This window comes from Musa acuminata, chromosome BXJ3-2 (genome assembly GCF_036884655.1).
Source record: "Musa acuminata AAA Group cultivar baxijiao chromosome BXJ3-2, Cavendish_Baxijiao_AAA, whole genome shotgun sequence".
Classification (NCBI taxonomy): domain Eukaryota; kingdom Viridiplantae; phylum Streptophyta; class Magnoliopsida; order Zingiberales; family Musaceae; genus Musa; species Musa acuminata.
The window spans coordinates 22289774-22315626 of NC_088350.1; the positions used below are offsets into that span (position 1 = coordinate 22289774).

Below are 25853 nucleotides of genomic sequence, written 5' to 3' on the forward strand. Positions count from 1 at the left end.
GAGGATTTGGCTATGGCAAAGATCATGTTCTTCTCCCACACCAATGAACATGCAACCAATCAATGGATTCCTAAACTACTACTGCCTCTCCCTCTGATCCCCGTATCCTTCTCGTTCTTTTTTTACTCGTGAAAACATCCTGGATGATATAAGATAAAAGAGTTTTTGGTTCAATCTTGAGACGATGAAAATATCGGTTAATTCTCATACACAAGACCATATTTTACCCCAAGGATAATAATATTTATGCTCTTGAATTTTATCTTTTAATTTATTATTTCAACATTAGCTTAATCTACCTTTTTTTTTGTAACAGTATGTGAGGAAACCAAATCCAATACTTCCTAATAATTCAAAGGTCATGAGTTTGAATTACCTTCTTCTCAGTAAGAAATCTTAAGCATGGTGACATGAGGATCATGCAATCAAGAGTACTGGCTTCACATGTTTGTAGAGCACACCAAAAAGAATTATCACATTTGATTAAGGGGCAAATTTAATCAAGTGAATTGACATGATTATTTCTACCCTAAAAAATGACCCAGTGCTGAGATACCCCAAGAATTTCCATTGGATGACATGATGAGCCAGAATACTCTTTACATGTGTGAAATCAAATGACTCAATCTGCCTCTTGAGATTGATCTCCAAACATGTCCTCATGAATGATGATAAATCAAATTGTTAGAGGATGATACATGGGTGAATTGAGTGTCATGCCTCTCACACATGTCAACAACAGCCCTTGGGATTGTGCTTAGGAAGCTATCTAGAAACTGAAATTTTGGCCACAGATGTCTACACAGGTGGCAATGGTGCAAGCATTGTTTTATTGGCAAAATTTTAAAGAACAAAAAAGAAAAGAAAAAAGACAAGGGATCACCCAAGCTTGATAACCCAATATACTGCCAGAGTCCATTACTCAACTAAATATTATACATTATGCAGAGAACTGCAGATATTAAAATGCTGCTGCATGGCAAATCTTGTTTGATCATTGATTCTTACTGACTGTCAACAATCTACTCTATTAAAGCATCACAGGCACCCTTCAATAATACAAAAGGAAGAGAGAGGATGAGCAGGGAAATACAGTAAAAACATCAAGAACAGATTTATTTGAAATTGCTATCCAAAGTCAAGAAATTATGTATCTGACAGCACAACAGTTTAAATACAAGGTAAAAAAAATGCTTTTATAATAAAAGAAATATGACAAACTTTTCATGGTCATTAAAACCCCACAAAGCAATCAATCTTCCAAATAAAGAAACTTTCGATGCTGGCTGTGTTGATCATCAGTTAAAGAATGTTCCGGAATTCTGAAAGAACACTTCATGGGCTTCAATGATCCAAAGCACTTCGAACTGATAACTGAGGAACTTGTATGTGATCTTGAACCTTCTCATGATTAAGGAATATAATGATGACAGTAATATCATCATGAAAATGCCGGCGGACCTTCTTGTCAATCCTTTTGAGATCTGAATATCGCATCTCTCGTTTTCTTGCCGCTTCATGGAGAGCAGCTTTAATGAGACTTTTTGCACTTCCCTACAACATGAAAAATAATAATACAAAAAGCAAAACAGGGAAAAACATTTAGATACAATGTCAATCAATGAAGGACGGAATAAGGCTGCAGAATGTGTGAGTTAAATTCAGATTGGGATTTCGGATGTATGTTAAATTAATCCTGGAACTTTGGCATGTAGAACGAATTTGATAAAGGTGAAGGTTAAAGGCTTGATTATAATTATACATCTCGATATAAAGAAGAGAGTGCAGTTTGCATATGACAGTGACGTAGCTCCATTGTTCATACAAATATTTTGCACTCTACTCTAGCTTTATATGCAAGTGACTTCTAGAAGTATGATAAGCACTCCAAAAACAGCATCAGTAAGGCTCCATAAAGAGCTTCAGTTGTGCCACGAGTAAGTAATGACTCATATAAGACTACAGATTGTCTTTATTTTCAAAACTCTGATATGTCCATATAAGTAAGCATTAAGGAAATGTATAACACTCAGCCCGATATTACTCAAACAAAGAAAAGAAATATCTAATATAAAGAAAAATGCATGAATGTTCTTCATAAGAGAAACTAAAAAAAAGATAGAAGGAAAAGCAAATAGCATGAGATGATACGAGCAATAACAATGAGGTGAAGATGCTTACTGCACGTGGATGACTGTGAACAATCTCAACTGCCTTTTGGTCACTTAGATGTTCCCATAGACCATCTGAAGCAAATATGAGGAAAGAGTCACTTTGTTCAAGATGATGAAACATAATAGACGGATCCGCAGTCAAGATAGGCATGTTCATGGGTTCAGCTATTCTGAACTTTGGGTTGATTGGTTCTCTGTTATACTGGGAATGTTTCATGTATGCATCACCTATAGATCTAGAGACCTGCAATTTATCATACAAATTAAACTACAGAAATCATTTCAAGATCAGAAAGTAATTTGATAATTTGAATGCAAGGAACAGCAGTCGACCAGTGCATCAATAAGTAGCCTTTAAACATGTTCATGTTTATCAAATGACAAATTATATTCTCAATCAGAACTCTTAATTCTTCAAAGAATGTAATTTGACACATCTATATTAACATCATCATTTTAGGACTATTAACTTTTTGTGTATGTTCCTTCATGAATGCCCAATATTTCAACCCATAAAATGTAATTGACGTTTCAATTGTCTAATTTTTTCCACTCATCTAAGGGATGCACATGATCACACAATACTTTTGATGTCCTCTTCTTCAACTATCTCAACTTTAACACTGTGAACACTATTTTTATAAATATTTCCATCCTTTTAAATAACGAACCCCAAATTTCTAAACTTTTTACTTATTGTCAATCCATTTTAACTATACCAATGATTCTTTTCTTGGCATTTCTGTACCAATGAAGCTTCTCTTGGCACTGCTGACATGATACTACATATATTAGGCCATATTTCTATTTAATTTAAAACATTTTGTTTCTAAAGTTTGATTGCATAATTAATTCCAAATTTCTAACGATACTCTCATCAATCGCAACAATATTATCAAGATAACATGCATTGTGGAAGATTATCTTGTATATGCATAGTAAAGTTAGTTATTCATCAGCATTGCAAAAAGGTAAGACCTTAAAACAGATCATTAATATAAGAAAATATATCAAGGGAATTCCTAGGAAACTTTCTATTATCCTAGCTTTACTAACACTACTACAATATATACTCTTATCACCTGAAAATAAATATACCACTTCTATTCAAATTCTCATATTATTTTCTTCAGGGCTCTATCAAAGACTTTTTTTTTTGTCAACGTCTCCTACTCATTAGTGCCCCTCCCACTTCGCCATCCTGCTGCAAGACACTCTCCTGATGCCTCACATCCTAGCAACAACCCACCTCTCCAAATCACAATGTTGAAATCAGATAGCTAAAAGACTTGGAGGACAATGGAAGAAATACCAATTATCAAGCTCTTGTCTCACTCCAAATTGTACTATTTGTCACCATACAAGTTCCTGTGATTTTAAAATCATAGATAGGGCTATAGATTTTCTTATCCTTTACAGTAGACATCAAGGGGGCAATGGAAGTACTGTGGCAAAAGGTGAGGGAACAAGCTATGTGGCAAAACAGAGATATATGATGTAGGTAAAGTACAAATCAAATATCAGGTGGGTTAAATGAAACCCTGAAATCTCTCTCAGGTAAATCATATGCGATGTTCTCTAAATATTTTAAATACTACTTACTACATAATGGAAGTAGGAAAAAGCAAATGTTAAAAACATGGGAGTTCTAAAACACAAAGAAGATTCAAGCAATCAAACCAGGGAAAAATCATTAGTAAGACAGACAGAATCACTGTAAAAATATCTGGAAACGCTGCAACAGATTGACCTGTATGATGCCTTTGATTCTCCAAACTCCATGTTTAAGGATGACAATCTGTGGATCATTTGGGTGCTGTGCCTGAAGCTCCTGTCTTACAGCATCCACATTAGCATTATGCTCAGTTGATAATGATATTGCAGCAATCTCACCAGTGCTGCCGACTTTCTTTCCAAGAATGACGCGAGAATCACCAAGATTAGCCACATAAAGGGTCTGCTGGCAGACAACACCAACAAGACAGCATGAACCTGTAGTTGCTATATCTGGTCGAGTGTTCCATAGCTGGGAAACCAGTGCAATAAAACTTTCCTCTGTTGCTAGAAACGCTCTTTGAATGCCATCACACGTCACACCCTGTGGTCCAGATGAAATTTCTGCATCGAGACAGCAACTACTGACTTGGAAAACTATCAAAAAAGAATGAATCTAAGTAAAAATTTCAGCTAATTCATATAGACAACTTATGAAAGGAAATTGTGATACCCTGACAAGCACTGCAAGCAACAAAAGGGCCTAAAACATAAGAAACTCAGGAAAAAGAAGTTGGTCCAAAATTAAACTTTCTATTGTGGAAGTAAATCTAGCTTAAGAGAGAAGGTGATTCATGTATGTAATAATAATCTCATTTTACAAGTAATTGTAACACCTAAACTGAAGTGTCAAAATGACACTCAAGTGTGTCAAGGATTATTCAAGCAAAAAATAAAATTAAATTTGTGAAGGTGACATTCCTTCGTCTGGACATGCCTACGTGATAGCCTGTGGAAGATGTAAACCTTTGAAAGATGAAGTTCCAATTATTCAAGTTCATAATAACACAGTTCCGGTTCTATGAAGAAGTCAAATGCCAATTCTCATCAAGCTTATTTTGTTCATGGCCTTCCAGAACTGATGAGGATAGTAATTATGATAAGACCTGGGCTGACGTCAGCTGCCCCAGATGACGCCTCACGCCTCGATCGACCCGACTGCACCTGGTCAAACGGACCATAATGCCGGCCGAGGCACATTAACGCCTGCCCAGGCTCGGTTCCTCACGCCACGCCAACGTTGGTGTCAGACGCTACCAGCCTGCCCCCTGCAAGCGGGCACATCAGGAAATAGTAAGCTTCCCTATAAATACCCTCGCATTTTAAACGGAGGGAGGGAGAGAAAAAGAAACAGACACACAAAAAGACTTCTTCATTTGAAACCCCCTTCACATTATCTGACTTGATCGTCAGAGGGGTCGGGTCGAGCACCCCGGCCCGACCTTTGTGCAGGTGCGAAGCCGAAGGTCCCCGCCGGACGCGCAGGCAAGGAGTTCCTGCCCGAAGGAGCTACACCGTCCCGATCGGACACCGCACCTGACCACCTCAACGGGCTCGAGGAACGCCCCAGGGAGATCCCTGTCGTCCGGACCCGAACCGAGCCGCGTCGGCCTCGAGGCCACGGCTCAAAGTTGTTTCCCACAACAGATTGGCGCTAGAAGGAGGACCCGGAATGTCGGGTGATCACCCGAGCAGCTCAGATGAGCCCACGGCTGAGAGGTCGCACCCGACTGAATCCTCGGGGGAACATCCCCCGCACGGAGACCATCGTGACGAACACCCTGCCACGACCTCAGAACGATATTGGCGAATATTCAACGACCCGGGCTTGTCGCCGCCCGACGGCGCCCCAGTAGACTCAACGCCCGTGTCATCCGAGGCCTTTCAAGACCTCGCCCATCAAGTCCGAGCTCTGATGGGTATGGTGCAAACCATTATCCCGCTCATTTCTCATCCGGCGCGCCCGCCTGCGATTGAACCACTGCGACAACGCAAGGCGCCCGTTCGGGCCCACACGACACTTTCGGAGCCCCCCGCTTCGCCTCGGGTCCGACCGGCCCCACTCGGGGATCCAGTGATGGCAAACCCGAGCGGCCGCCCGGAACCCGAGGCATTCTTTTTGGATTCTATGGACTCCCTGCGAGCCCAGCTACGCTTTGTCGGTCAGCGGCTCGACGAGGTGGAAAAGGAGGTTCGCAGGTCAAAGGGAGAGCTCCGGGAGGACGCACACCAAGGGTCTCCGTTCGCGCCCGAAATACAAGATCAAACAGTCCCCCCGGACTTCCAGCTCCCCTCTCTGGACGCTTACGATGGCTCCACCGACCCAGCGGACCATGTAGCTGCTTTTCGCGCCCAAATGGCGCTATACGGAACCTCTGATGCCCTGATGTGCAGAGCGTTTCCCACCACTCTAAGAGGGTCGGCCCACGCGTGGTATGGCGGCTTGAAGACCGGAACGATCGCCTCCTTCGACCAGCTCGTCAAGGACTTCGAGCTCCACTTCGTGGCCTATGCACGGCCGAAACCGTCTGTGGCACTGCTCATCGGACTCAAACAAAGGGAGGACGAGCCCCTCTCACATTTTGTGGATCGCTTTGCCACACAAATACGGGGTTTGCTAGACACTCATCCCTCTCTGTTAGTGCAGGCGTTTATAATGGACTTGCGACCTTCCAGATTCCTCTGGTCCCTCGTGGAGCGACCCCCACCACGGTGCCAGAGATGCTCCAGCGGGCTAACCAGTACATCGCGGCGGAGGCCTGGGCGGTCGTAAGGAGAAGGGACGACTTTCGACAGCAGGCTCCGTAGAAGAAGTCAAGCATCCGCGGTGGCTATCCAATGTAGTCCTCGTAAAAGGAATCTAGGCCTTGCCTCGGTCTCTTCCGAGCGAAGGCTCAGTATCTACCTGACTGCCTCCCGGTTCGCAGTTAGCTCCGACCTAACCCCCTTCGGTATATACATGGCTTGGCCGCAGTCTGCCCGAGTCCACCTCAGCACGGCCTGCACCCGCCTGAGTCGTGTCCCTCGGCCTTTGCCATATCCCTCGGCCGAAGACTGCCGAGTCCACCTCAGGGCGACCTTCCCGCCTGAGCCATATCTCTCGGCCGTAGACTGCCGAGTTCCCCTTAGGGAGGCCTTCCCGCCTGAGCCGTATCCCTCGGCCGAAGACTGCCGAGTCCACCTCAGGGTGGCCTTCCCGCCTGAGCCATATCTCTCGGCCGTAGACTGCCGAGTTCCCCTTAGGGCGGCCTTCCCGCCTGAGCCGTATCCCTCGGCCGAAGACTGCCGAGTCCACCTCAGGGTGGCCTTCCCGCCTGAGCCGTATCTCTCGGTCGTAGACTGCCGAGTTCCCCTCAGGGCGGCCTGCCCGCCTGAGCCGTATCTCTCGGCCGTAGATTGCCGAGTTCCCCTCAGGGCGGCCTGCCCGCCTGAGCCGTATCCCTCGGCCGAAGACTGTCGAGTCCTCCTCAGGGCGGCCTTCCCGCCTGAGTCGTATCTCTCGGTCGTAGACTGCCGAGTTCCCCTCAGGGCGGCCTGCCCGCCTGAGTCGTATCCCTCGGCCATAAACTGCCTGAGTCCACCTCAGCGTAGCCTGCCTGCCTACGCCGTACTCTTCGGCCATGTTGCCCAAGACCACGCCTGCGCGGTCTGCCCGCCTGCGTCATGCTCCTCGACCACATGTTTCCCGAGACCACGCCTACGTAGCCTGCCCGCCTGCGTCGTGCTCCTCGGCCGCATGATGCCCGAGACCACACCTGCGTGGCCTGCCCGCCTGCGTCGTGCTCCTCGGTCGTATGATGCCCGAGACCACACCTGCGCGGCCAGCCCGCCTGCATCGTGCTCCTCGGCTCCATGCTCCCCGAGACACACCTGTGCGGCCAACCCGCCTGCGTCGTGCTCCTCGGCTCCATGCTTCTCGAGATCACACCTACGCAGCCAGCCTGCCTACGTCGTGCTCCTCGACTCCATGCTCCCCGAGACACACCTGCGCGGCCAGCCCGCCTGTGTCGTGCTCCTCGACTCCATGCTCCCCGAGACCACACCTGTGCGGCCAGCCCGTCAGCGTCGTGCTCCTCGGCTCCATGCTCCCCGAGACCACACCTGCGCGGCCAGCCCGCCTGCGTCGTGCTCCTCGGCTCCATGTCCCCCGAGACACACTTACACGGCCAGCCCGCCTGCATCGTGCTCCTCGGCTCCATGCTCCCCGAGACACACCTGCGCGGCCAGCCCGCCAGCCCGCCTGCGTCGTGCTCCTCGGCTCCATGCTCCCCGAGACACACCTGCGCGGCCAGCCCACCTGCGTCGTGCTCCTCGGCTCCATGCTTCTCAAGACACACTTGCGCGGCCAGCCCGCCCGCGTCGTACTCCTTGGCTCCATGCTCCCCGAGATCGCGCCTGCAAGGCCAGCCCGCCTGAAAGCGGAAGCCATGCCTCGGACTCCCGTTACAACGACCGACGCATAGCTTCTTTCCGGGGGGGAATATGATGAGGATAGTAATTATGATAAGACCCGGGCTGACGTCAGCTGCCCCAGATGACGCCTCACGCCTCGATCGACCCGACTGCACCTGGTCAAACGGACCAGAACGTCGGCCGAGGCACATTAACGCCTGCCCAGGCTCGGTTCCTCACGTCACGCCAACGTTGGTGTCAGACGCTACCAGCCTACCCCCTGCAAGCGGGCACATCAGGAAACTGTAAGCTTCCCTATAAATACCCTCGTATTTTGAACGAGGGGAGGGAGAGAAAAAGAAACAGACACACAAAAAGACTTCTTCATCTGAAAACCCCTTCACATCATCTGACTTGATCGTCGGAGGGGTCGGGCTGAGCACCCCGGCCCGACCTTTGTGCAGGTGCGAAGCCGAAGGTCCCCGCCGGACGCGCAGGTGAGGAGTTCCTGTCCGGAGGAGACGACTACACCGTCCCAATCGGACACCGCACCCGACCACCTCAGCGGGCTCGAGGAACGCCCCAGGGAGATCCCCGTCGTCCGGACCCGAACCGAGCAGCATCGGCCCCGAGGCCACGGCTCAAAGTTGTTTCCCACGACAAGAACTAAACTAGTGCCGAGCCATGAAGCCGGAGGCCCTTACATAATAAATGCAAAACAGTGAGACTAAATAGAACACATCAAGGTTTGATGCAATAAAGTAGACAAAGGCAATGTACACAAACTTCACATGAAAATTAAGGTGCACAGAAGAAAAAAGCAGTGCATTAATCTTCTTCTAGGGTTAGATCCGGGCATTCCAATTCGACCTTGTACTACCGCTTGAGTCTGAACCACAAAAAATATCAAATATTCAAGAAAATAGTATATAGACTATGGAAAAGAAAGAAATTTCCTAAAAGAATGAAAAATGCACTAATTACTGCAATTTTCAACGAATGAATGTTCCTAAAATGAACCGTTAAGTAACCAAAGACCAAAAAAGAACAACTTTTATCAAAATTGGGCGTCAGACGAGAAGATTACAAAAAGAAGCAAAGTGTTCCCAAGAAAATCGAGGGGAAGATGTCCGGAGGCTACCTCTGAAGTGAGCGAAGAGATGGTCGCAGACGTATCGCGCGGCGTCGGGTCCCCCGTGGCCGTCGTAGACGCCGACGAAGGTGCCGAAGGGGCCGGACTCGATCCGGCTCTGGTCCTCGAGGACTCGGTTGGCCTGGACCACGGCCATGGAGAACTCGCCTCCCGCGCAACGGCCTAGGTCACGGGACCACAGGAGCCCCGCCCGGCAGGCGGCCCCGTCACCACCCCCGCCGCCGACGCCGCCTCCTCTCCTGCCAAACGGCCTCCAGAGCGACGACAGCAGCCTTATCAGCGGTCGCAGCATCCCACATCTCGCGCCAAAACACCCAAGTCCCAGCCCTCCCCTTCAATCCCACCAACCCTCGAGAGAGAGAGAGAGAGACAGAGAGAGAGAGAGAAGAGCAAAGAAATGAAAGAGGAGGGAGTGAGGGGTGCGCAGGTTAGCCGGGGAGGGCGCAGGATAGCGTGGCCGGAGGACGAGTAGGCAAGGCGGCTTTTGGGAGGGGAATTTGGTCCGTTATGTGGAGCTTTCGCCACGCATCCCGCCCCACAGAGAGCCCCGCAACTGCACCCTCTCCACTGAGAAATTGGCGAATATGGGTCCCATTTAAACACAGCGTCTACTGGCGAAAACCGTTGGTACAGATTACATGTGGTCAATGGAGGGGCACTTTAACGGAGTGGGTCCCACATGGGAGGTAATATTATAATAATGTATACCGGTTACGACCCAAACCGCAACTTGGCCTCGGTGCCTGGGTTGGCACGGACAGCGGGAGCCAAACGCCAAGCCACAGGATTAATACGTCCAGACATGGCTTGACCAATAGAAAAGCGCCTCGAAGGCATGTAACCCATATCCTAACCGGTCCAATCACCCTTGTGGCCCGTGGTTGGTTTAAGAGCAAATCTTCAGTCACTCGACACAGACACCCAACGAAGACCCAAGGAACGTGGATGAGTAAAAGGCACAATGGGTCCACCGGGATCCACGCGCTTGAGATGACATGGATGGATTACACTACCTACGTATTGTTGCTGGTACAGTCGATCATGTCGACTTTAGTTACCTAATGAAGTGAACTCGATGTGGAATTTTACCTCTAAAAAAATCTTTAATATTAGACTTCCCTTAATTACGACCTCGACCAAGATCGCCTCCACCCGTCGCCCCCTGCTCCCACCGTGAGCGACAATACTCATCGCTTCCTCTCCCGCCTCCCTTTTCCCTTCTCCTCCCACTCCTCCTCCGTCACCCACCCTTCCCATCGCCCGTTGCCTCCTCTTTCTACTCTGTTCCCCCTCCTACCCTCTGCTCCTCTGTTGCCCATCCTTCCTCGTTGCAATGGGAGCAAACGGAGGCGACTTCTATGCACCGTCGCGTCCGCGAACAACAGCCTTATCCCTCTCTTTCAGCAAGGTCGCCTCCACGGAGGCATGGACAAGCGCATCTGACACCTCTTCGCGGCTAACGTCCACCATCCTTTTGAGTCGGAGCTCCTCCAGGTGCGACCAAACCTCTGCTATCGCCTCGACCTCGCCGCCTTAGTCGCTGGGCACCAAGTTAAAATCAACATTGCACAAACCTCTTGTACCTCGACCTCTGCCATTGCTCTACCTGCCTACTCCCATTGTGACTAAGAAAGCTAGGTGGTGAGGGAGGAGGAGTGATGGACAGCGAAGAAGAAGGGTTTGCGATGAAGCCGGAGGGGGGAAGAGGAGGGGGAGCAAGTGACCCCTCTTTTATTTTGAAGGTAAAATGCCCTAACTTGATTTAATTCTCTCTAAAGCTGAGCAAGGAGATGAGTTTTATCTATATAAACTAATAAATGCTAATTCTAATCCTTGCTTCTTAATCTACATTTTTTCGCATTATGTGATAACTCTTTCCTGACATTTACCTAAGCTAAATTTACATTTTAATTAATCATGCATTAAATATATCGACAAACAAATTCCATTAGTTACAACAAAAATCATAGAATAACAGGAGTATTTTTGTCATTTTAAATCATAAGTTTGGTGAAATTGTATATATAAATATCATGTAAATGGTTCATGTATTTACACTTCTAAATTTGAGTTTAATGCATGCATTCCTACAAAACCCAAAGACTTACAAGTATCATTATAGTTAATCCCAATCAATTGATCATAAGCATAATAACATTGAAACTCAAATTTATATTAAAATCTACTTCGGAAGTACTCAAAAAAATGAGAGGTAAAACAATTGATGAAAAGTAAGTCAAAGTACATCAGAATATTTAAAATTATAACTTTATAAAAATCAACAATAATCCTAATTAATAGTAGTTAACTTTAGTTTATTGGACATTTGTTATCCAGAATAATATGAAAGTTTTGAATATTTGCAATGATCTATATGCAAAATCTTAATTTTTTAAAGGGATATACAAAATATTAATATTTTAATGTAAAACACACATATATATATATATAGTTATTTTAATTGATAAAAAGAATAAAGAATATCTAAAAAAATTTAAAATTTTATTTTGATAAAGTTAATACTGACCATGATTATTAGACAGGTGTTTAATGAGAGTACTATGAAAGATTTAAATATTTAAAAAGTTATATATATATTTATATTTATATAGAAAAATTATAAGATAATCTTTCAAAAAAAAACTCCTAATGAGTTTTAGGAGATGAACTTTGATCATAATATCTTCAATTAAATTATAAAAAGATAGTGATTATCATTTAACTAGGTTTGACTTGATTTTTTAAGATTGAACTAATATTTTTAGATGAACAAATCAGATTTTTTAAGATTGAACTAATATTTTTAGATGAACAGATCAAGTAAACCTTACCTATTCAATTTAATCTAACTAAGTCTTATATTACTCTCTTTTTTCTTTCTTTATTCAAATTATCCCCACCCCCACTTCCACTCCCACTCCTCCTCCCACCTCTCCCTCCCATTGGTTTCCTCCTCCTCACCCTTTCCTCCTCATTCTCCTCCCACTCTACCTATGCTTCCTCCTCCCACTCAATTGTCGTCGCTTTCTCTCACTTCACTTTTGTCTCTTGCTTCTCCTCCCACTCCACCTCCATCATGATCTCCTCCACTTCACCACTTCCTCCCCCTCTCTCCGTAGCTTCATTATTCCTCACCTACAACTTCTCCTGCTCCTCCTCCCCTATTCTCTCACCGATCCTCCACTATTTAACTCAAGTTATGCTCATTCACATAATATATTAAAAATATATTTTTATATAAAATTATTTTAAATTTATCATGAAACTGAAAAACCTACTTAAGTTATCATAAAAAATATATTAATTTTTATATAAAATTATCCTAAATTTATCATAAAACTAATCACAAAATCTTATATTAACTTAGTTATACTCAAAATTAAAATAAGTTAAATTTGATTACCTAGTCTATTTTAATATTTTATTTTTTTAATATATTTTAAGGATAATTAATTATCGAAACTTCAAAATTCTACTATAATATGATTCTAACAAAAATTTTACTACTTTTTTATAATAAATTTAAAAATAAAGTTTATATAAAATTAATATATCTTAATACATTTTGTGAACGAGTGTAACTTGATTGTAATTTTTGTGTAACTTGAATGTAAGGGATCCGACCTAACTCAATCTGATCTGAAGAGATCCGACTTGAATTGATATGATCTAAAGGGATTCGACTTGAATCAACTTGATCTGGATCAAGCAGGCCCACAGATCAGTTAGGCTTAAAATAGCTCGATTTAGAGGTATTATCATGATTTTTTAAAATGGATGCCTCTTAATAAAAATTAGGAACGACATCCGATAAAAGCTTACTATTAGGGGTTTTTTTTAGTAAATTATATATTTAAAAAAAAAATACACTAGGGTAATTTATTAGAAAAAACCCTTGGACTTTTATCATATGGCACCCTTATAATTACTTTTTTTATCAAGGGGTGCTTTTTTAAAAATTCCAATGGTGCCTTTGAATTGGACAATTTCAAGCCATAGATATGCAGGTTGGTTCAGTCCAGTTTAGGCATCACATGATTTTTTACGAATTGGGTTAGGTCCGATCACAATGAATCGAGTTGAATTTTATTGAATTTGCTGAGGAGTATAATCTTTTAGTAAATTATATAAAAGTTATTACATGAGGGTTTTTTTTAGTAAATTATATAAATTTTTTTAAAAAATATATACACTAGGGTAATTTATTAAAAAAACCCATAATATTAGATTTTTATCATATGACACCCCTATAATTATTTTTTTTATCAAGGGGTGCTTTTTTTTAAATTTCCAATGGTGCCTTTGAATTGGATAATCTCAAGCCAGCAGATTGGTTCGGTCCGGTTTAAGTAAATTGAATTGGGTTAGGTCTGATCACAATGAATCGAGTTGAATTTTATTGAATCTGCTGATAAATATAATCTTTTAGTAAATTATATAAAATTTATTACATTGAGGGTTTTTTTAGTAAATTATATAATTTTTTAAAAAATATATATACATTAGAGTAATTTATCTAAAAATATTATCATACGACACCCCTATAATTAATTTTTTTTTATCAAGGGGTGTTTTTTAAAATTCCAATGGTGCCTTTGAATCGGATAATTTCAAGCTATAGATTTGTAGGTTGGTTCGGTTCGGTTTAGGCATCACATGATCTATTTCGGATTGGGTTAGGTTCAAGTACAATGAATTAAGTTGAATTTTATTGAATCTGTTGAGGAGTATAATTTAGGTGCAACACGAGTATAACCAAGATATTTTTATCAAACTATCTCAAACTTTTTTAAAATCACTAGCATATGATTCTAAAATATTTAATATATATATATTTTAATTTCTTATGATTTTAGGATGAATATATTTTTAAATATGATATTTTTTGGTTGAATTGGTGATCGAACCTATCCAAATTTCTCCATAACTACTAAAGTAAGATAATAATATAATTAATATTTTTTAAAAATAAATTTAGACTAATTAATTTTTAAAATATGATATTTTTTGGTTGAATATATAATCGAGTATAATTCTTTAAATTTTTACTATGTATATCGAAACTTTTTCAAAATTACTAAAGTGAGATGCTTATATATTTAATATTTTTTTATTTTTATATAAATTTATGATGATTAATTTTTTAATAATTTTATATAAAAATTAATATATTTTTAATATATTCTATGAACGAGTGTAATAGATAACGTACTTAAAATGTGAGGAGAGAAAAGAGATGACGGAGTGGAAGTGGGAATAATTAAAAAAAAAATCAAGAGTGAATCAAAGATGCAGTTGAATTGATTCGATTTATTTTTTAAAAAAATTGACTTTGTTCTAAAGGATAAATATCATCTTTTTAATGATATTATTAAAAATATTTTAATCAAAACCTCAAAAAAAAAAAAGAAAAAGAAAAGCAAAAAGGGTGCGTTGGTAACATCCAAACATTGAGGTAAAAGCCTCTTACTTGGTTAAAATGCCCTATATGTAGTGTTAAAATTTGAGGGTATGCATAAAGCTATTTGTGTTTCTCGTTCTGTGGTTTGTGTCTATTCTCTGTCTGAGGCCGGCCAGTGACTTGGTGCCCTAGCGGTAGGAAGCGCAGATGGAGGGGGGAGAGGAAGCGGCGGCGGCGGCGGTGGCCGCGGTGGATTCGAAGGACTTGCAGCAGCAGAGCAAAGCCCTCGACAAGCTCACCGATCGCGTCGAAGACCGTCAACTGGACTCCACCCGCGTCCAATCGGTCTCTTGTCTCCTTTTCATATCTTTATTCTGCTCTTCTTCTTTTCTTTTCTGTTCCGTTCCTTTTTTTTCTCCCCCAAGGAATGATCACGGTTTTCTTCATCGATTATTCCTTATACGAGGAATAATCGTAAATCTGATGTCTTTCTCCGTTTATATGGTTCGAATGAATGAGACTATATTGAGTACTTGATCTTCGTTTCGGAATTCATTTCGAAACTGTCATACGAAGGAAGGGGAAAGGAAAAATCAGAGCTTTTTATTCTTTTTCTTAAAGAGTTTGATGCTATAAATGGTGTTTGCAGGCCATGGCAGCTCTCGCTTCATCCAAAGAAGCTGATTGGAACGCAATGAGGATGCGGTGAGTGAATGCCACCTGAGGCTTCATTTTTCGCTTAACTAAAAAAAAATTCTTCTTGTTGTACAAACTATGTCTGCTTACGTTTTAAATTTCTTTAATTAATAATAACGTTTATAACTTTCTACCAAAGACACTACAAGGATTATTCAAATTCATGAAGCCACCAGAGTCAGTATATATGAGTTCGTCTAACTATTCTCTAACAGCTTTTTTTTTGTGAAATTTGAGGAAAAATCTAATCCTTTTGATAGAGAGTTAAGATCATATTTGCATGTATATTATCTTGATTGGACTTGCAACAGTGTTTTCTAGCCTTTTTCTAACCACCTCCAATTCATGCACCACTTAAGTGTGTAAACCTATACTTTGGTTATAAGAAAGTTAGGGAGCTCTGATGAGCAGGAAAGGCGATATCTTTTGCTTTTAGGAGGAGCTCGTGATTGAGACCTTGTGCATTTGTGAAGGTTTACTTTCATGGGATCTGCTAGTGCATCCAGAAGGTTGAGATGATTCCTCTATGATCTATGATTCAGTTTCAAACTTCTTTGGAATTGGAGTTGAAGGGGACTTCAAAGGAAGCAGAGGGAAACTGTTCCACTGAGTAGTTTTGATGCAACATAAGGTGAAAGTGATGGATTCAACATGATAGTCTCTTCCATCAGATCTGAATTCTGAAGAATCGAGCTGAACAAGGTCATTCTTAAAACTTGAATCTTCCATTTGGGATTGAAAAACATGGGAATCCTACAATGTATTGGAAATGAATCCTGACAGTTATTAATGTGAATTTTCATGGATTGGAGTTGAATTGCCCTCCAAGTGTTGTTGACAATGGAACTGTTGTTATAGAACAAGGAGTGGAGGTCGGAGAAGCCCAATGGATAAATACCATTTAAGATTATGTTTTTAAGGTTTTGAAGATACATTTGACAATGCCTAAATAGGTAACTGAGAAATGGGTAAAATTTGCTAAAGTCAAATTGTAAATTGTAATCGTAAGATGCTTATTTTTGTTGGTCGAAATGCTGAAGCTAAACACAGAGTTCTTGAGATCAGTTCTTGCATCTTTGAAAGGTACCCTTTGTTGTTATGCCTTTGGAGTGTTGATCAGATTTAACGAAGATTTATGAGAGGAACAATTCCAGTATGGACAGGACTCTCTCCTTTGGACTAATAATCTGAAATTTATGCCCATGGTCAAAGATGCTTGGAGCATACAAATTAGAGGATTTACATTGTTTCCTCTGATTCAAAAGAAGAGAAGGTTATGGCACAATTGAAGTGTCCGAGTAAGAATTATTTTTCTAACATTACATTGAGAGTGCAGGAAAAAAGAGCTTAGTTGCAAGATTTATGGTGTCAAAATTGATTGAGAAGCATGGATGAGGACATCAAAAGAACAGACAGATGTCATTTGTTGGAATACATGCACTTAATGATATTTGAAGAATACTTTTATAGACAAAAATCTTGAATGCAATGGCTTCTAAATGGTGATACGAGTACCTCTTTGTTCTTTTTTGTGATGAATGCTAGAAAGAACATCAATCAAGTATTTCTCAATATTATTGAGAAATGTTACTGATGAAACTGTTATCGAGCATGAATGCTCAATATTTTTGAAGATATGTTGGGCATGTATCATGGCGATAGGGAGACCATGGCAATAGAATATCTAAGCAACAAGATCTTTTGGTTGCCAGATCAACTCTTGCTGAGAAATATGCGAACATGTTAATTAGGCTGATCAAGTCCAAAATAAAGGATTCTGTATCTTCAATCAAGGATGACAAAGCATCGATACTTCCAAAGCAAAGTTATATGGAATTGGTTGAGATGTTGTAGGCCCAGATGTTATTAATGTAGTTCAGGAGTTACTTCAGGAAGTTAGTAAGGCAAGTCAATGCAACTACACTTACGGCATTCCCAAACTCAAACACCCAGCTAGTTTTTGTGATCTCTGGCCAATTTCATGTTGCAATGTAATGTATAAATGTATTACAAAGATTAGGAATAGTTTTTGTAATTAGAAAACTAATTAGCTTAAATTAGACAGCCCTTGTCCCTGACAACAAACAATAGAAAATGTGATGTTAGTCTAGAAGATCATAAAAGGTGATCACAAGTTTCTCCAAGTTGCACTATGAAGATTGACCTTCACAAGGCCTATGACTATTAGATGAGATTTTATCAAAGATATGATTGTATATTGGGTTCCCTAAAAATGGTGTGCTGGATGATGACCATGCTTAACTACTTGGAAGCCCTATGCTTATGAATGGAACATGATAGATTATGACAGGTTACACATTTTTATTTTTGATAACAATGGAGTGCCGATCGCTTAAGGATAATAGAGATGGGAAAATGTTTACAATGTTTCATCCAAAATGCAACAAAATTCATCTCACCCACCTATGCTTTGCTGACGATCTTCTCATGTTCAGTGATGGGAATTCAGAAGCTGTTAATATATTGTATAATGTGTAAAATCTTTTCTGCAAATGTCAGACACGGTTGAATGCAGAGAAGAGCAACATATTCTTTGGTGGTGTTGATTCTGAAACAAATATCCTGCAATCTCTGAAGTTTGAGGAGGAACTACTACCTGTTAATTATCTAGGACTTCCTCTGATTTCTCCTGAGTTGAGTTATTGCTACTGCAAATGGATAGAAGTACTTCACAAGCTAGAAGCTGTATGCCAAAACTACTTAGTCAGGCAATCTTTGGCTCAATAAATCAATCTTGTTTGATCAGGCAAGTATGCTGAAGTAGTGTATTTTTGCTCCTTCAAAGAGTACCAGAGAGGTGTAAAAAATGTTTAGAAATTTCTTTTGGGTAGGAGCAGAAATCAAGAAGAAAATAAGCTTGATTGCGTGGAAGGTGCAGGAGCCCTTTGCAGGAGGTGATTTAGGGACTAAGGATCTTGGAGAATGGAACCAAGCTGCAGTGATTAAAAATTTATGGTTTTTAATAGCTAAGCCTCTTTATTGGCCAAATGGGTATGTGCCATGAAACCAGAAGATGGAACATGTGGGATGTAAAACCACCTAATGATTCCAGTTGGTCATAGCAGTAATTACTTAAGCTTCAAGAGAAGGTGTGTTATTTCATTGGTTTCGAGCAGTGATTTAAAAACACTAGACGCCAAGGTCCGAAAATGCTCGAGGCGCTCGCCTTGGTGCTCATCCAAAAGAAGCGAGACGCTCTAAAATATTAAAAAATAAAAAATAAAAATATAATTAATAAATAGAGATTAGCAATGCTAAAATCTAAATAGAGATTATTATATGATAATAATAGTTAACAATATACTGTTAATAGTATTTAATCTACTATTAATAGTAGTTAAAGGGGAGAAAAGAGTCATTGACGGTTGAAAGTGGGGAAGGAGAGGCCGGCGGTGATAGAGGAACTTTCGGATGACGGCGGTAGTGACAGAGGAAAGCTACGGACGACAGTAGCAGTAGTGGCGGAGGAAGCTTCGGGCGACAATAGCGGTGGCGGAGGAAGCTGCAGATGGTAGTAGTAGGGACGGAGAAAGCTTCGGATGGTGACAACGACAATAGTGGAACTGTGGACGGTGACATCATGGGCGGAGGAAGCTTTAGATGAATCCATCGGTGGCAGAGGAAGTTATGTCCCTCTCCCTCGATGGTGGAAGGGGGTGCACATGGAAGCAATGGCAGTGGAGGGAACTGCATACGAAAGCTAGAGCTTTGGACTCGTTCATTGGCGGTAGAGGAAGCGTTGGTCCTGTGTATCAGTGGCGGAGGCAATTGCAAAGGAAGTGACGACAGCGAAGGCAGTTGCTACGCACAACATAGGGTTTATGTCTTGGGATCGTGAGAGGGGGGGCACAGGGGTAGGGTTTGCGTGCACAGGTTATATAGCTTGGTTCAATCGAACCACCTAAGCTACTGTTCAACTGAACGCTTTAGTTCAATCAGGCGCTCGCCTGAGGTGCCTGGGTTCAGGCAAGCGCCTAGGTGACGCTTCACCGAAGCGTGCCACTTGGTCGAGGCTTGAGGCAATCTTGCCTTGCCTCACCTGAGCACCCAAGCGTCTCTTTAAAGCCCTGGTCTCAAGTTTAGGAATTAGGATCAACTCAGTTTTGGTGTGATTCTTGCATGGGTGGAGGCTCTCTCGTATCAAGATATAATCAAGTTGGGGTTAATGTTAATATACCCATGAAGGAAAGAGTTCTTTTAAGTTAATTAACCATGATGTTAATATATATATATATATATATATATATATATATATATATATATATATATATATATATATATATATATATTAGCTAAGATTGTGTTCTTTTGGCAGGGAGAAAGAATTGGCTGCTGTTAAGATCAATCCCATCGATGTAGACATCATCGCTAATGAACTTGAGGTGAATATATTTCCTTTCTCGCTGTTTGATGAAAGGCAATCAACCTTCAACAGTATTTCATTTGCTACTTTATGCAGTTGGACAAGAAGATTGCTGAGAGAACACTGAGGGAGCACAAAGGTGATGCAGTTGCTGCTGTTCGCTACCTACTGCGCTGAATACTTGCTGTTGCATGATTTTGTAGCGATATAGTGCCGTGGCTGCACTTATTTGTTCGAATGTTCCAGTGCTGTCAACATTTATATGAAACATTTTTTTTTACTCTTTAGCCCTTCAAATGTTGAGCTGTTGAGGAGTGTCAACAAATTGTTGCTGAATCATGAAATTGCTCTTGGTGGAAGCTCGGTGTTTTTTGCTGCATGCTAAAGTTATGTGCCTCATGTTCTGGAATTCAATTGCTTCAGTGTGTATATACATACACACACACATTTCATGTCAAGATCCTTCAGTTTAAATTATACTTTGTCTTTGTTCCACCTTGGATTTAATCCATTTGCTGTAGTTTTCAGTGTGCGCAGGTTGCTGTAGTTTGGTCCCCTTCTTTACACATGTTTAGTGTCTGTGTGGTGTTACCCTTTCATCTCTGCTCTCGGGGAAGTTTCACTCAATCAGTTTGGGAGTTGTAATTGTTGTCTGATGCAAGTCTTCAAAAAGAGGAAAAATTGTTCTTGCATGGCATATCAATTATCCAGGCAGATAAATGTCATTTAAATGATACATTTTGATGCCATGAGGAAGCTGTTCTGATTAGGATTTGTATCACGCAAATAGGTCTCCTATGACCTGTCAACTAATTACCAAAATCTTCTATTGTTTCAGCCACCAAAATTTTCCTCTTTAAAATGATGTCAACACATAGACAAAGGTAGGCACAGCAATTATATGGAAGATGTTTTCCAAAGATATATTACTAAAAATTGAGAAACAATTCAAACATAGCTCCAAACTTGTGGATACTACAATGTACCTGATCATCTGAGTAGGTTTCATAATAAGATAATATTTGATCACTGAGATATATCCATGCAATGTCTAAGAATTTACCATTAGAGTACACCAAAAAATTCATTGCCACAAACTTTAATCAAATGTTCTCTCAAAGAAGGAACCCTCTCTCTTTATACAAGGCTTCTTACATTGGCTTCATAAGCAGCTATGCTTGGTGAAAGAGCAGAGCAAGCAAATTAAAGAAACCTTATTACACATAATCTATGACTACATACAAGAGTGTGGATAAATATTTTTGCCCCATAACATCGAATTGTAGCTCTCTCCATCCTATAAGAAGAAATACGAAGGTTGGCTGATGCACACGGCTCTCGATCTAATTAAGTTGAAGCTAGCTATTCTTGTCATAATAATTCATACAACCATAATGATAGAAGTGACTTGTGAAGCAAATGCTGAATCTACAACCGTAGGACTTGCAATATTGGAATCAAGTTCAAGGGATTAGCTGACTGCACCCGCTTGTCGTGGAGGAGAAGGATGTTTACTGTGCCAGACTCCCTTAACCAGGCAGTGACTGTTGCACCTGCTGACACAAAACGGCCAACATTGAACTTTTCCAAATGGAATGGGGCTCCCATCGAGTTGAGCAGTGTCTCGATGACACGACGAAGAGTGCTAGCACCAGCCACCTTGCTATGTTTTCCCCATCCTGTCAAAATGCTGTGACAAACTAGTAGTTTAGCAAAATGGGGAGATCCAACATGAATGATTTGGACGTCAAATTTAGATTGTCTTAGATATTTAAGTTCTTAAGAAAGTGCATAGAGAGAGAACCAGGATATGCAACAAGGAAAAATAAATCAACAGTTAGATCTCACAGAAATGCCTTAGGATATTCCAAAGAGAACTAACAAAATTCTCCCCTCTAATACCTTTAAGGAAACTAAAGAATCAGATATGCATGAGATAATAAAAAAATTAGACTGTTCCTAAATGTCTATGTCATAAACAGGAAAAGGACAATAGTCCTATACTTGATAGGTGAGACATGAGTGCAAAATTTAAACAATCAAAGCGCTTAGATTTATTTGCTGGAGTTTTCTAAATGATTTGATCACACACACACATTTGTTGATCTTGGTATTCTCGGGCTCAATCCATATGATTAATAGGTATAAAGCAGTAGTAGTTCCATTCTCATGTTTTGGCATGTGTTTTGAATGGAAAACTCAGACTAGCAGTAAGTATTTGTCATAACATGGAAATGGATTATACCTCACATATTCAGGTAGCTTACCCCCTTCAAAAACAATAGAGTGCATACTAAGAAGCCATGCATGAACCATTGCTTGGGCAGCACCAACAGACATGAGATGCAGATCTAGACTATATTTAGTCCAAGTATTCTCCCAAACATGCCGGTGCACACCTTCAAGCACAACCTGCTGAGCTCCTCGTCTCTGTGAAAGGTAAGGAAGGAGACAGTAAATGTAGATGCTTTAAATTTTGATGCAGCTAAATACATGCAAAAAAAGAGATGCAATCTCAACCGTGTAGATAAAATAATATATTTAAAACTATACCAAACATTTCTTTTTGGCATAAAAACAAATGTTATATACATTCAACGACCAACTTTTAGTAAATATTTATGTGAAAACTTTCAAGGTCACAGCCATCATTTTGCTAGTTAATTTTAATATTGAGTACTGATAGCTCATTGAGGACAATAATGAAAGCATTTGCACGTATGCTAATCTGAAAAAAAAAAAAGTTGTATACAGAAGTGCACCTATATTAAGGGGTATATATGCAAAAAATATACTGAAATTGAGGCACTTTAGGAGCAAAGAGAGAAACAAGTTCAACTTTTTTGGAATGAGAAAACTGAGTAATTCATCTAACAACATGGAGTCTAACAACCTAAGCTTCTTAACAGTTGGTCCCTCTAAAAACATCATATGCATTTTGTCTTCATGAATCTTAATAAAAAAAGTTATTGCCAGGTTCAGTGTCAAAATAAGAAAAGAATCCTTCAGAGGAAGTCAGAGAAACTACTACCAGTTGCATTATGATACCATAATCATCTTCACTGACAACTTCTAGAAACAGTAGGAAGAGGCAAAAACAAATTAAGGGTAGATGTATACGTTCTTGTCAAGCATACCTGGCCAAAATGCCATAGCATATCAGTCAGAGCATTGTAGAAGGCAGATGATGTTGGAGGATCCATCCGCCTCAATTCATCAAAAAGTGACTGAGCTTGTACCCATGCCTCTCTACTGCCCATTAGAAGTCCATGTGCAACACCATATACAAAGTTATCAAATAACCGAAGTTGTTCTAGTAACAAGGATGCATCTTCAAATGAATTACACCGGCTGCAAGATCAGTTGTATGGTGAAACGAAATTTAGAAAAAAAAAGTAGAACATTTGATAGAATTCCAAATATTATGTAGTGAGTGAATCAAACAATTAATTGATTCTAAGAGCAAATATAAAGTTACCTGCAAGCATTAAGGATAGCAGAGAATGTCACCACATTAGGCCTCACCCCCTGCTGGATCATCTTTTGAAACAATCCCAAAATGCAAAGCAGCTCCTCAGACCTCCTCCTAGAGTCTTCTACCACAGCACGACCTATTCCCTTGGCCAGCTGACCAAAAGCACCAACAATCTGGCCTCCAGATCCCTCAACACCTGCCAACTCATTTCCAACTCCACCATCCTCAACAACGATTCTAGGCTTACCAAAGGCATCGATTATGGTGTTGTATGTGACTACATTGGGTTCGATTCCCATCCTCGTCATCTCATCAAGCAACCACACGGCACAGTCCACCAATCCATTCTTAGCCAAAGTATCAATGAAAGAACTATACAAGACCACATCTGCCTTCAAACCTGATTCTTTGAACTCCAAGAACACATTTGCTGCATCACCATACATTCCTGCCTTTGAATAAATATCTATCAGAGTTGAGTAGGTTAGTACACTTGGTGAAACTCCCCGATCTCTCATCTCTTGAATCAAATAACTGACAATATCAAACCTGCCCTGCTTTCCATGCCCATTGATCAAACAATTGTAAGTGACAGTGTCCTTGTCAACACCTGTAACATCCATCTCATTACAAACTCTCACGATATCCTCATACCTTCCGGTCTTCACATAGATTGAAAGCAATGTATTATAGCAGACCCTATCTAACCCAATTTTCAAAGCTTTCATCTTTTCATAAAGATTCAATGCCTCATCAAACTGTTCCAATTTCGAGTACCCATCCATCAAGGTACTATATGTGACTACATTTGGTTGCACGCTGTTCATGGGCATGTCTAACGTGACCTGTAGTGCAAGCTCCATGTTACCACACTTGCATATTGCGTCAATGAAGGTATTATAAGTGTAGATGTCCTGGCCGATTCCCAGATGAATCATTTCATCAAAAACCATCCGTGCATCTTCCAAATGCCCAGCACGACTGCATGCAGCAAGAAGAGAATTGAAAGTCTTCCTATCAGGGAAGAGCCCGTTGTGGAGCATCTCCCTGAAGAACCCAAGCGTGAGCTGGAGGTCAACCCCACCCTTACCACAGGCATCAATTACAGCGTTATATGATATGGTGGTGGGCTTCAAGCCGGCTGCCTTCATCATCTCAAGAACGTCCATCGCCTTCATGGCGAGCCCACTCCGAGCATATGCCGAGATGAGTGCAGAGTGTGCATATATCGTATTCGCATACCCCCTAGAGAAACCAACATCAAAAACCTTCCGTGCAAGGTCAGGGCAGCCCATCCTGCCGAGCCCACCAATGGCAGCTGTCAGTAGCTTCCCCTGCTCGGTGAGGCTCTTCATGAGGGGCATGGCGGAGTTGAAAAACTTGAGAGCCTTGAGCGGGCACTTTTGGCGGTTGCCGAGTTCATGTAGTATGTAGCAGTAGTCTTCCGGAACGGCAAGGTCTAGCCGAAAGCTAGTCACGATGTCGCCGAGGGGGTGGTCATCAGGGCCGGACCGAAGGATTTGAATGAGGCATCGCGCGGCGGCAGGAGATGCGGCACGGGCACTGCTCTGCGATGGCCTCGGGGAGCTGAGGTTCCTTTTCGAGATGACTCTCGTGGTGCGATTACGCCGGAATTCGGGGGTCAGACCAGCTCCCTGCTGGGGGTAGTAAGGCAAGAAGGCCGGATTCCGGTCCAAGATCCCATTTTTATGGGAAGATGAGGAGGAAGGAGCGCTGCTGCTACCAGCAGAAGCGCTGGAGGCGATGGTGGTGCTGGCGGCGCCGCCGCATGCGCCAGCGCTGCTACTAGCTGCAGCAGAACCAGAAGAGGAGGAAGAGTGGAGCCTATGGGAGCTCCTGTGGCGGCTCTGGTGGTGCTTCTGGAGGGGGTTTTGAGGCGTTGGGTGGGGCGTATGGTGCGGTTTAGGAGTGGTGATGGAGTAGTGAGGGGGAGTGGAAGAAGCCATGAGAGATGGGCAGCTTGTGAGATCAAGAGCAGTGGACACTACTGCAAGTCCTCGAGCAACGAAGACATGAGCTCAGCACCAAGCGAAGAGGATCAGAGACTCTCTGAGATCAAAGAGCAAACAAGGAATAGGCATGGAAGTGAAGGAAGACTCAGAAACAAGGCACAGTCGTTGGCATCAGGAAAAAGGGCAGGTCTTGGGGAGATTGGGAGACAACATGGGGAAGGAAACAGAAGAGGAAATTGTCAGGATAGAGATCTGATGGCCATGGATGGAGCGAGAGGTGGAAGGGCCATGTAGAAGGCGATGAGATATGTGGATGAGGAGGTCAACAAGCTTGTGGCTGTAGTAGTCACAAGAACAAAGAGTGTGCGAGAAGGAACATATGCAATGAGGTTGGAAATGTTCTTCATATTGCTATTATATATATATTTGTTTTTATATGCCTATTTTTTATATGTTTGAAAACAACATATTAATCTTTCAAAGATTGTAATACAATATATATATAAATAATTCATATATACTTTTTAATACTTATTTAGTATTTTTCAAATTAATGATGACTACTGATAATTAATATTTACCGATTTGACTTCAAAATATTTAAATACATGAAATATTATAATATTTTTACAATCATAGTGTTTCTATAGA

General features: G+C 41.7%; 3 protein-coding genes across 4 annotated transcripts; 1 reads left to right on the top strand and 2 right to left on the bottom strand.

The window, feature by feature from the left end:
* Positions 1-1090: 1090 nt before the first annotated feature.
* Positions 1091-9811, bottom strand: LOC135631088 (probable protein phosphatase 2C 42). 2 transcript variants are annotated; one of them, XM_065138489.1, is made up of 4 exons: positions 9262-9811; positions 3925-4325; positions 2182-2418; positions 1091-1554 (listed from the first exon to the last, which is right to left on the bottom strand). In XM_065138489.1, exons 1-4 carry the CDS (start codon positions 9563-9565, stop codon positions 1345-1347), a joined length of 1152 nt encoding a protein of 383 aa, XP_064994561.1. In that variant the 5' UTR covers positions 9566-9811; the 3' UTR covers positions 1091-1344. The 2 variants fall into 2 exon arrangements, with proteins under 2 accessions (XP_064994561.1, XP_064994563.1); XM_065138491.1 differs by having other exon boundaries at positions 3925-4292; positions 9262-9806.
* A 4991-nt stretch (positions 9812-14802) lies between these two features.
* On the top strand, positions 14803-20113 carry LOC135632045 (uncharacterized). Its single transcript, XM_065140348.1, has 4 exons — positions 14803-15019; positions 15324-15379; positions 19707-19773; positions 19851-20113. Exons 1-4 carry the CDS (start codon positions 14882-14884, stop codon positions 19929-19931), a joined length of 342 nt encoding a protein of 113 aa, XP_064996420.1. The 5' UTR covers positions 14803-14881; the 3' UTR covers positions 19932-20113.
* A 678-nt stretch (positions 20114-20791) lies between these two features.
* On the bottom strand, positions 20792-25577 carry LOC103969797 (pentatricopeptide repeat-containing protein GUN1, chloroplastic). Its single transcript, XM_009383445.3, has 4 exons — positions 23233-25577; positions 22892-23105; positions 22000-22184; positions 20792-21444 (listed from the first exon to the last, which is right to left on the bottom strand). Exons 1-4 carry the CDS (start codon positions 25194-25196, stop codon positions 21183-21185), a joined length of 2625 nt encoding a protein of 874 aa, XP_009381720.2. The 5' UTR covers positions 25197-25577; the 3' UTR covers positions 20792-21182.
* Between the last annotated feature and the right edge of the window lie 276 nt (positions 25578-25853).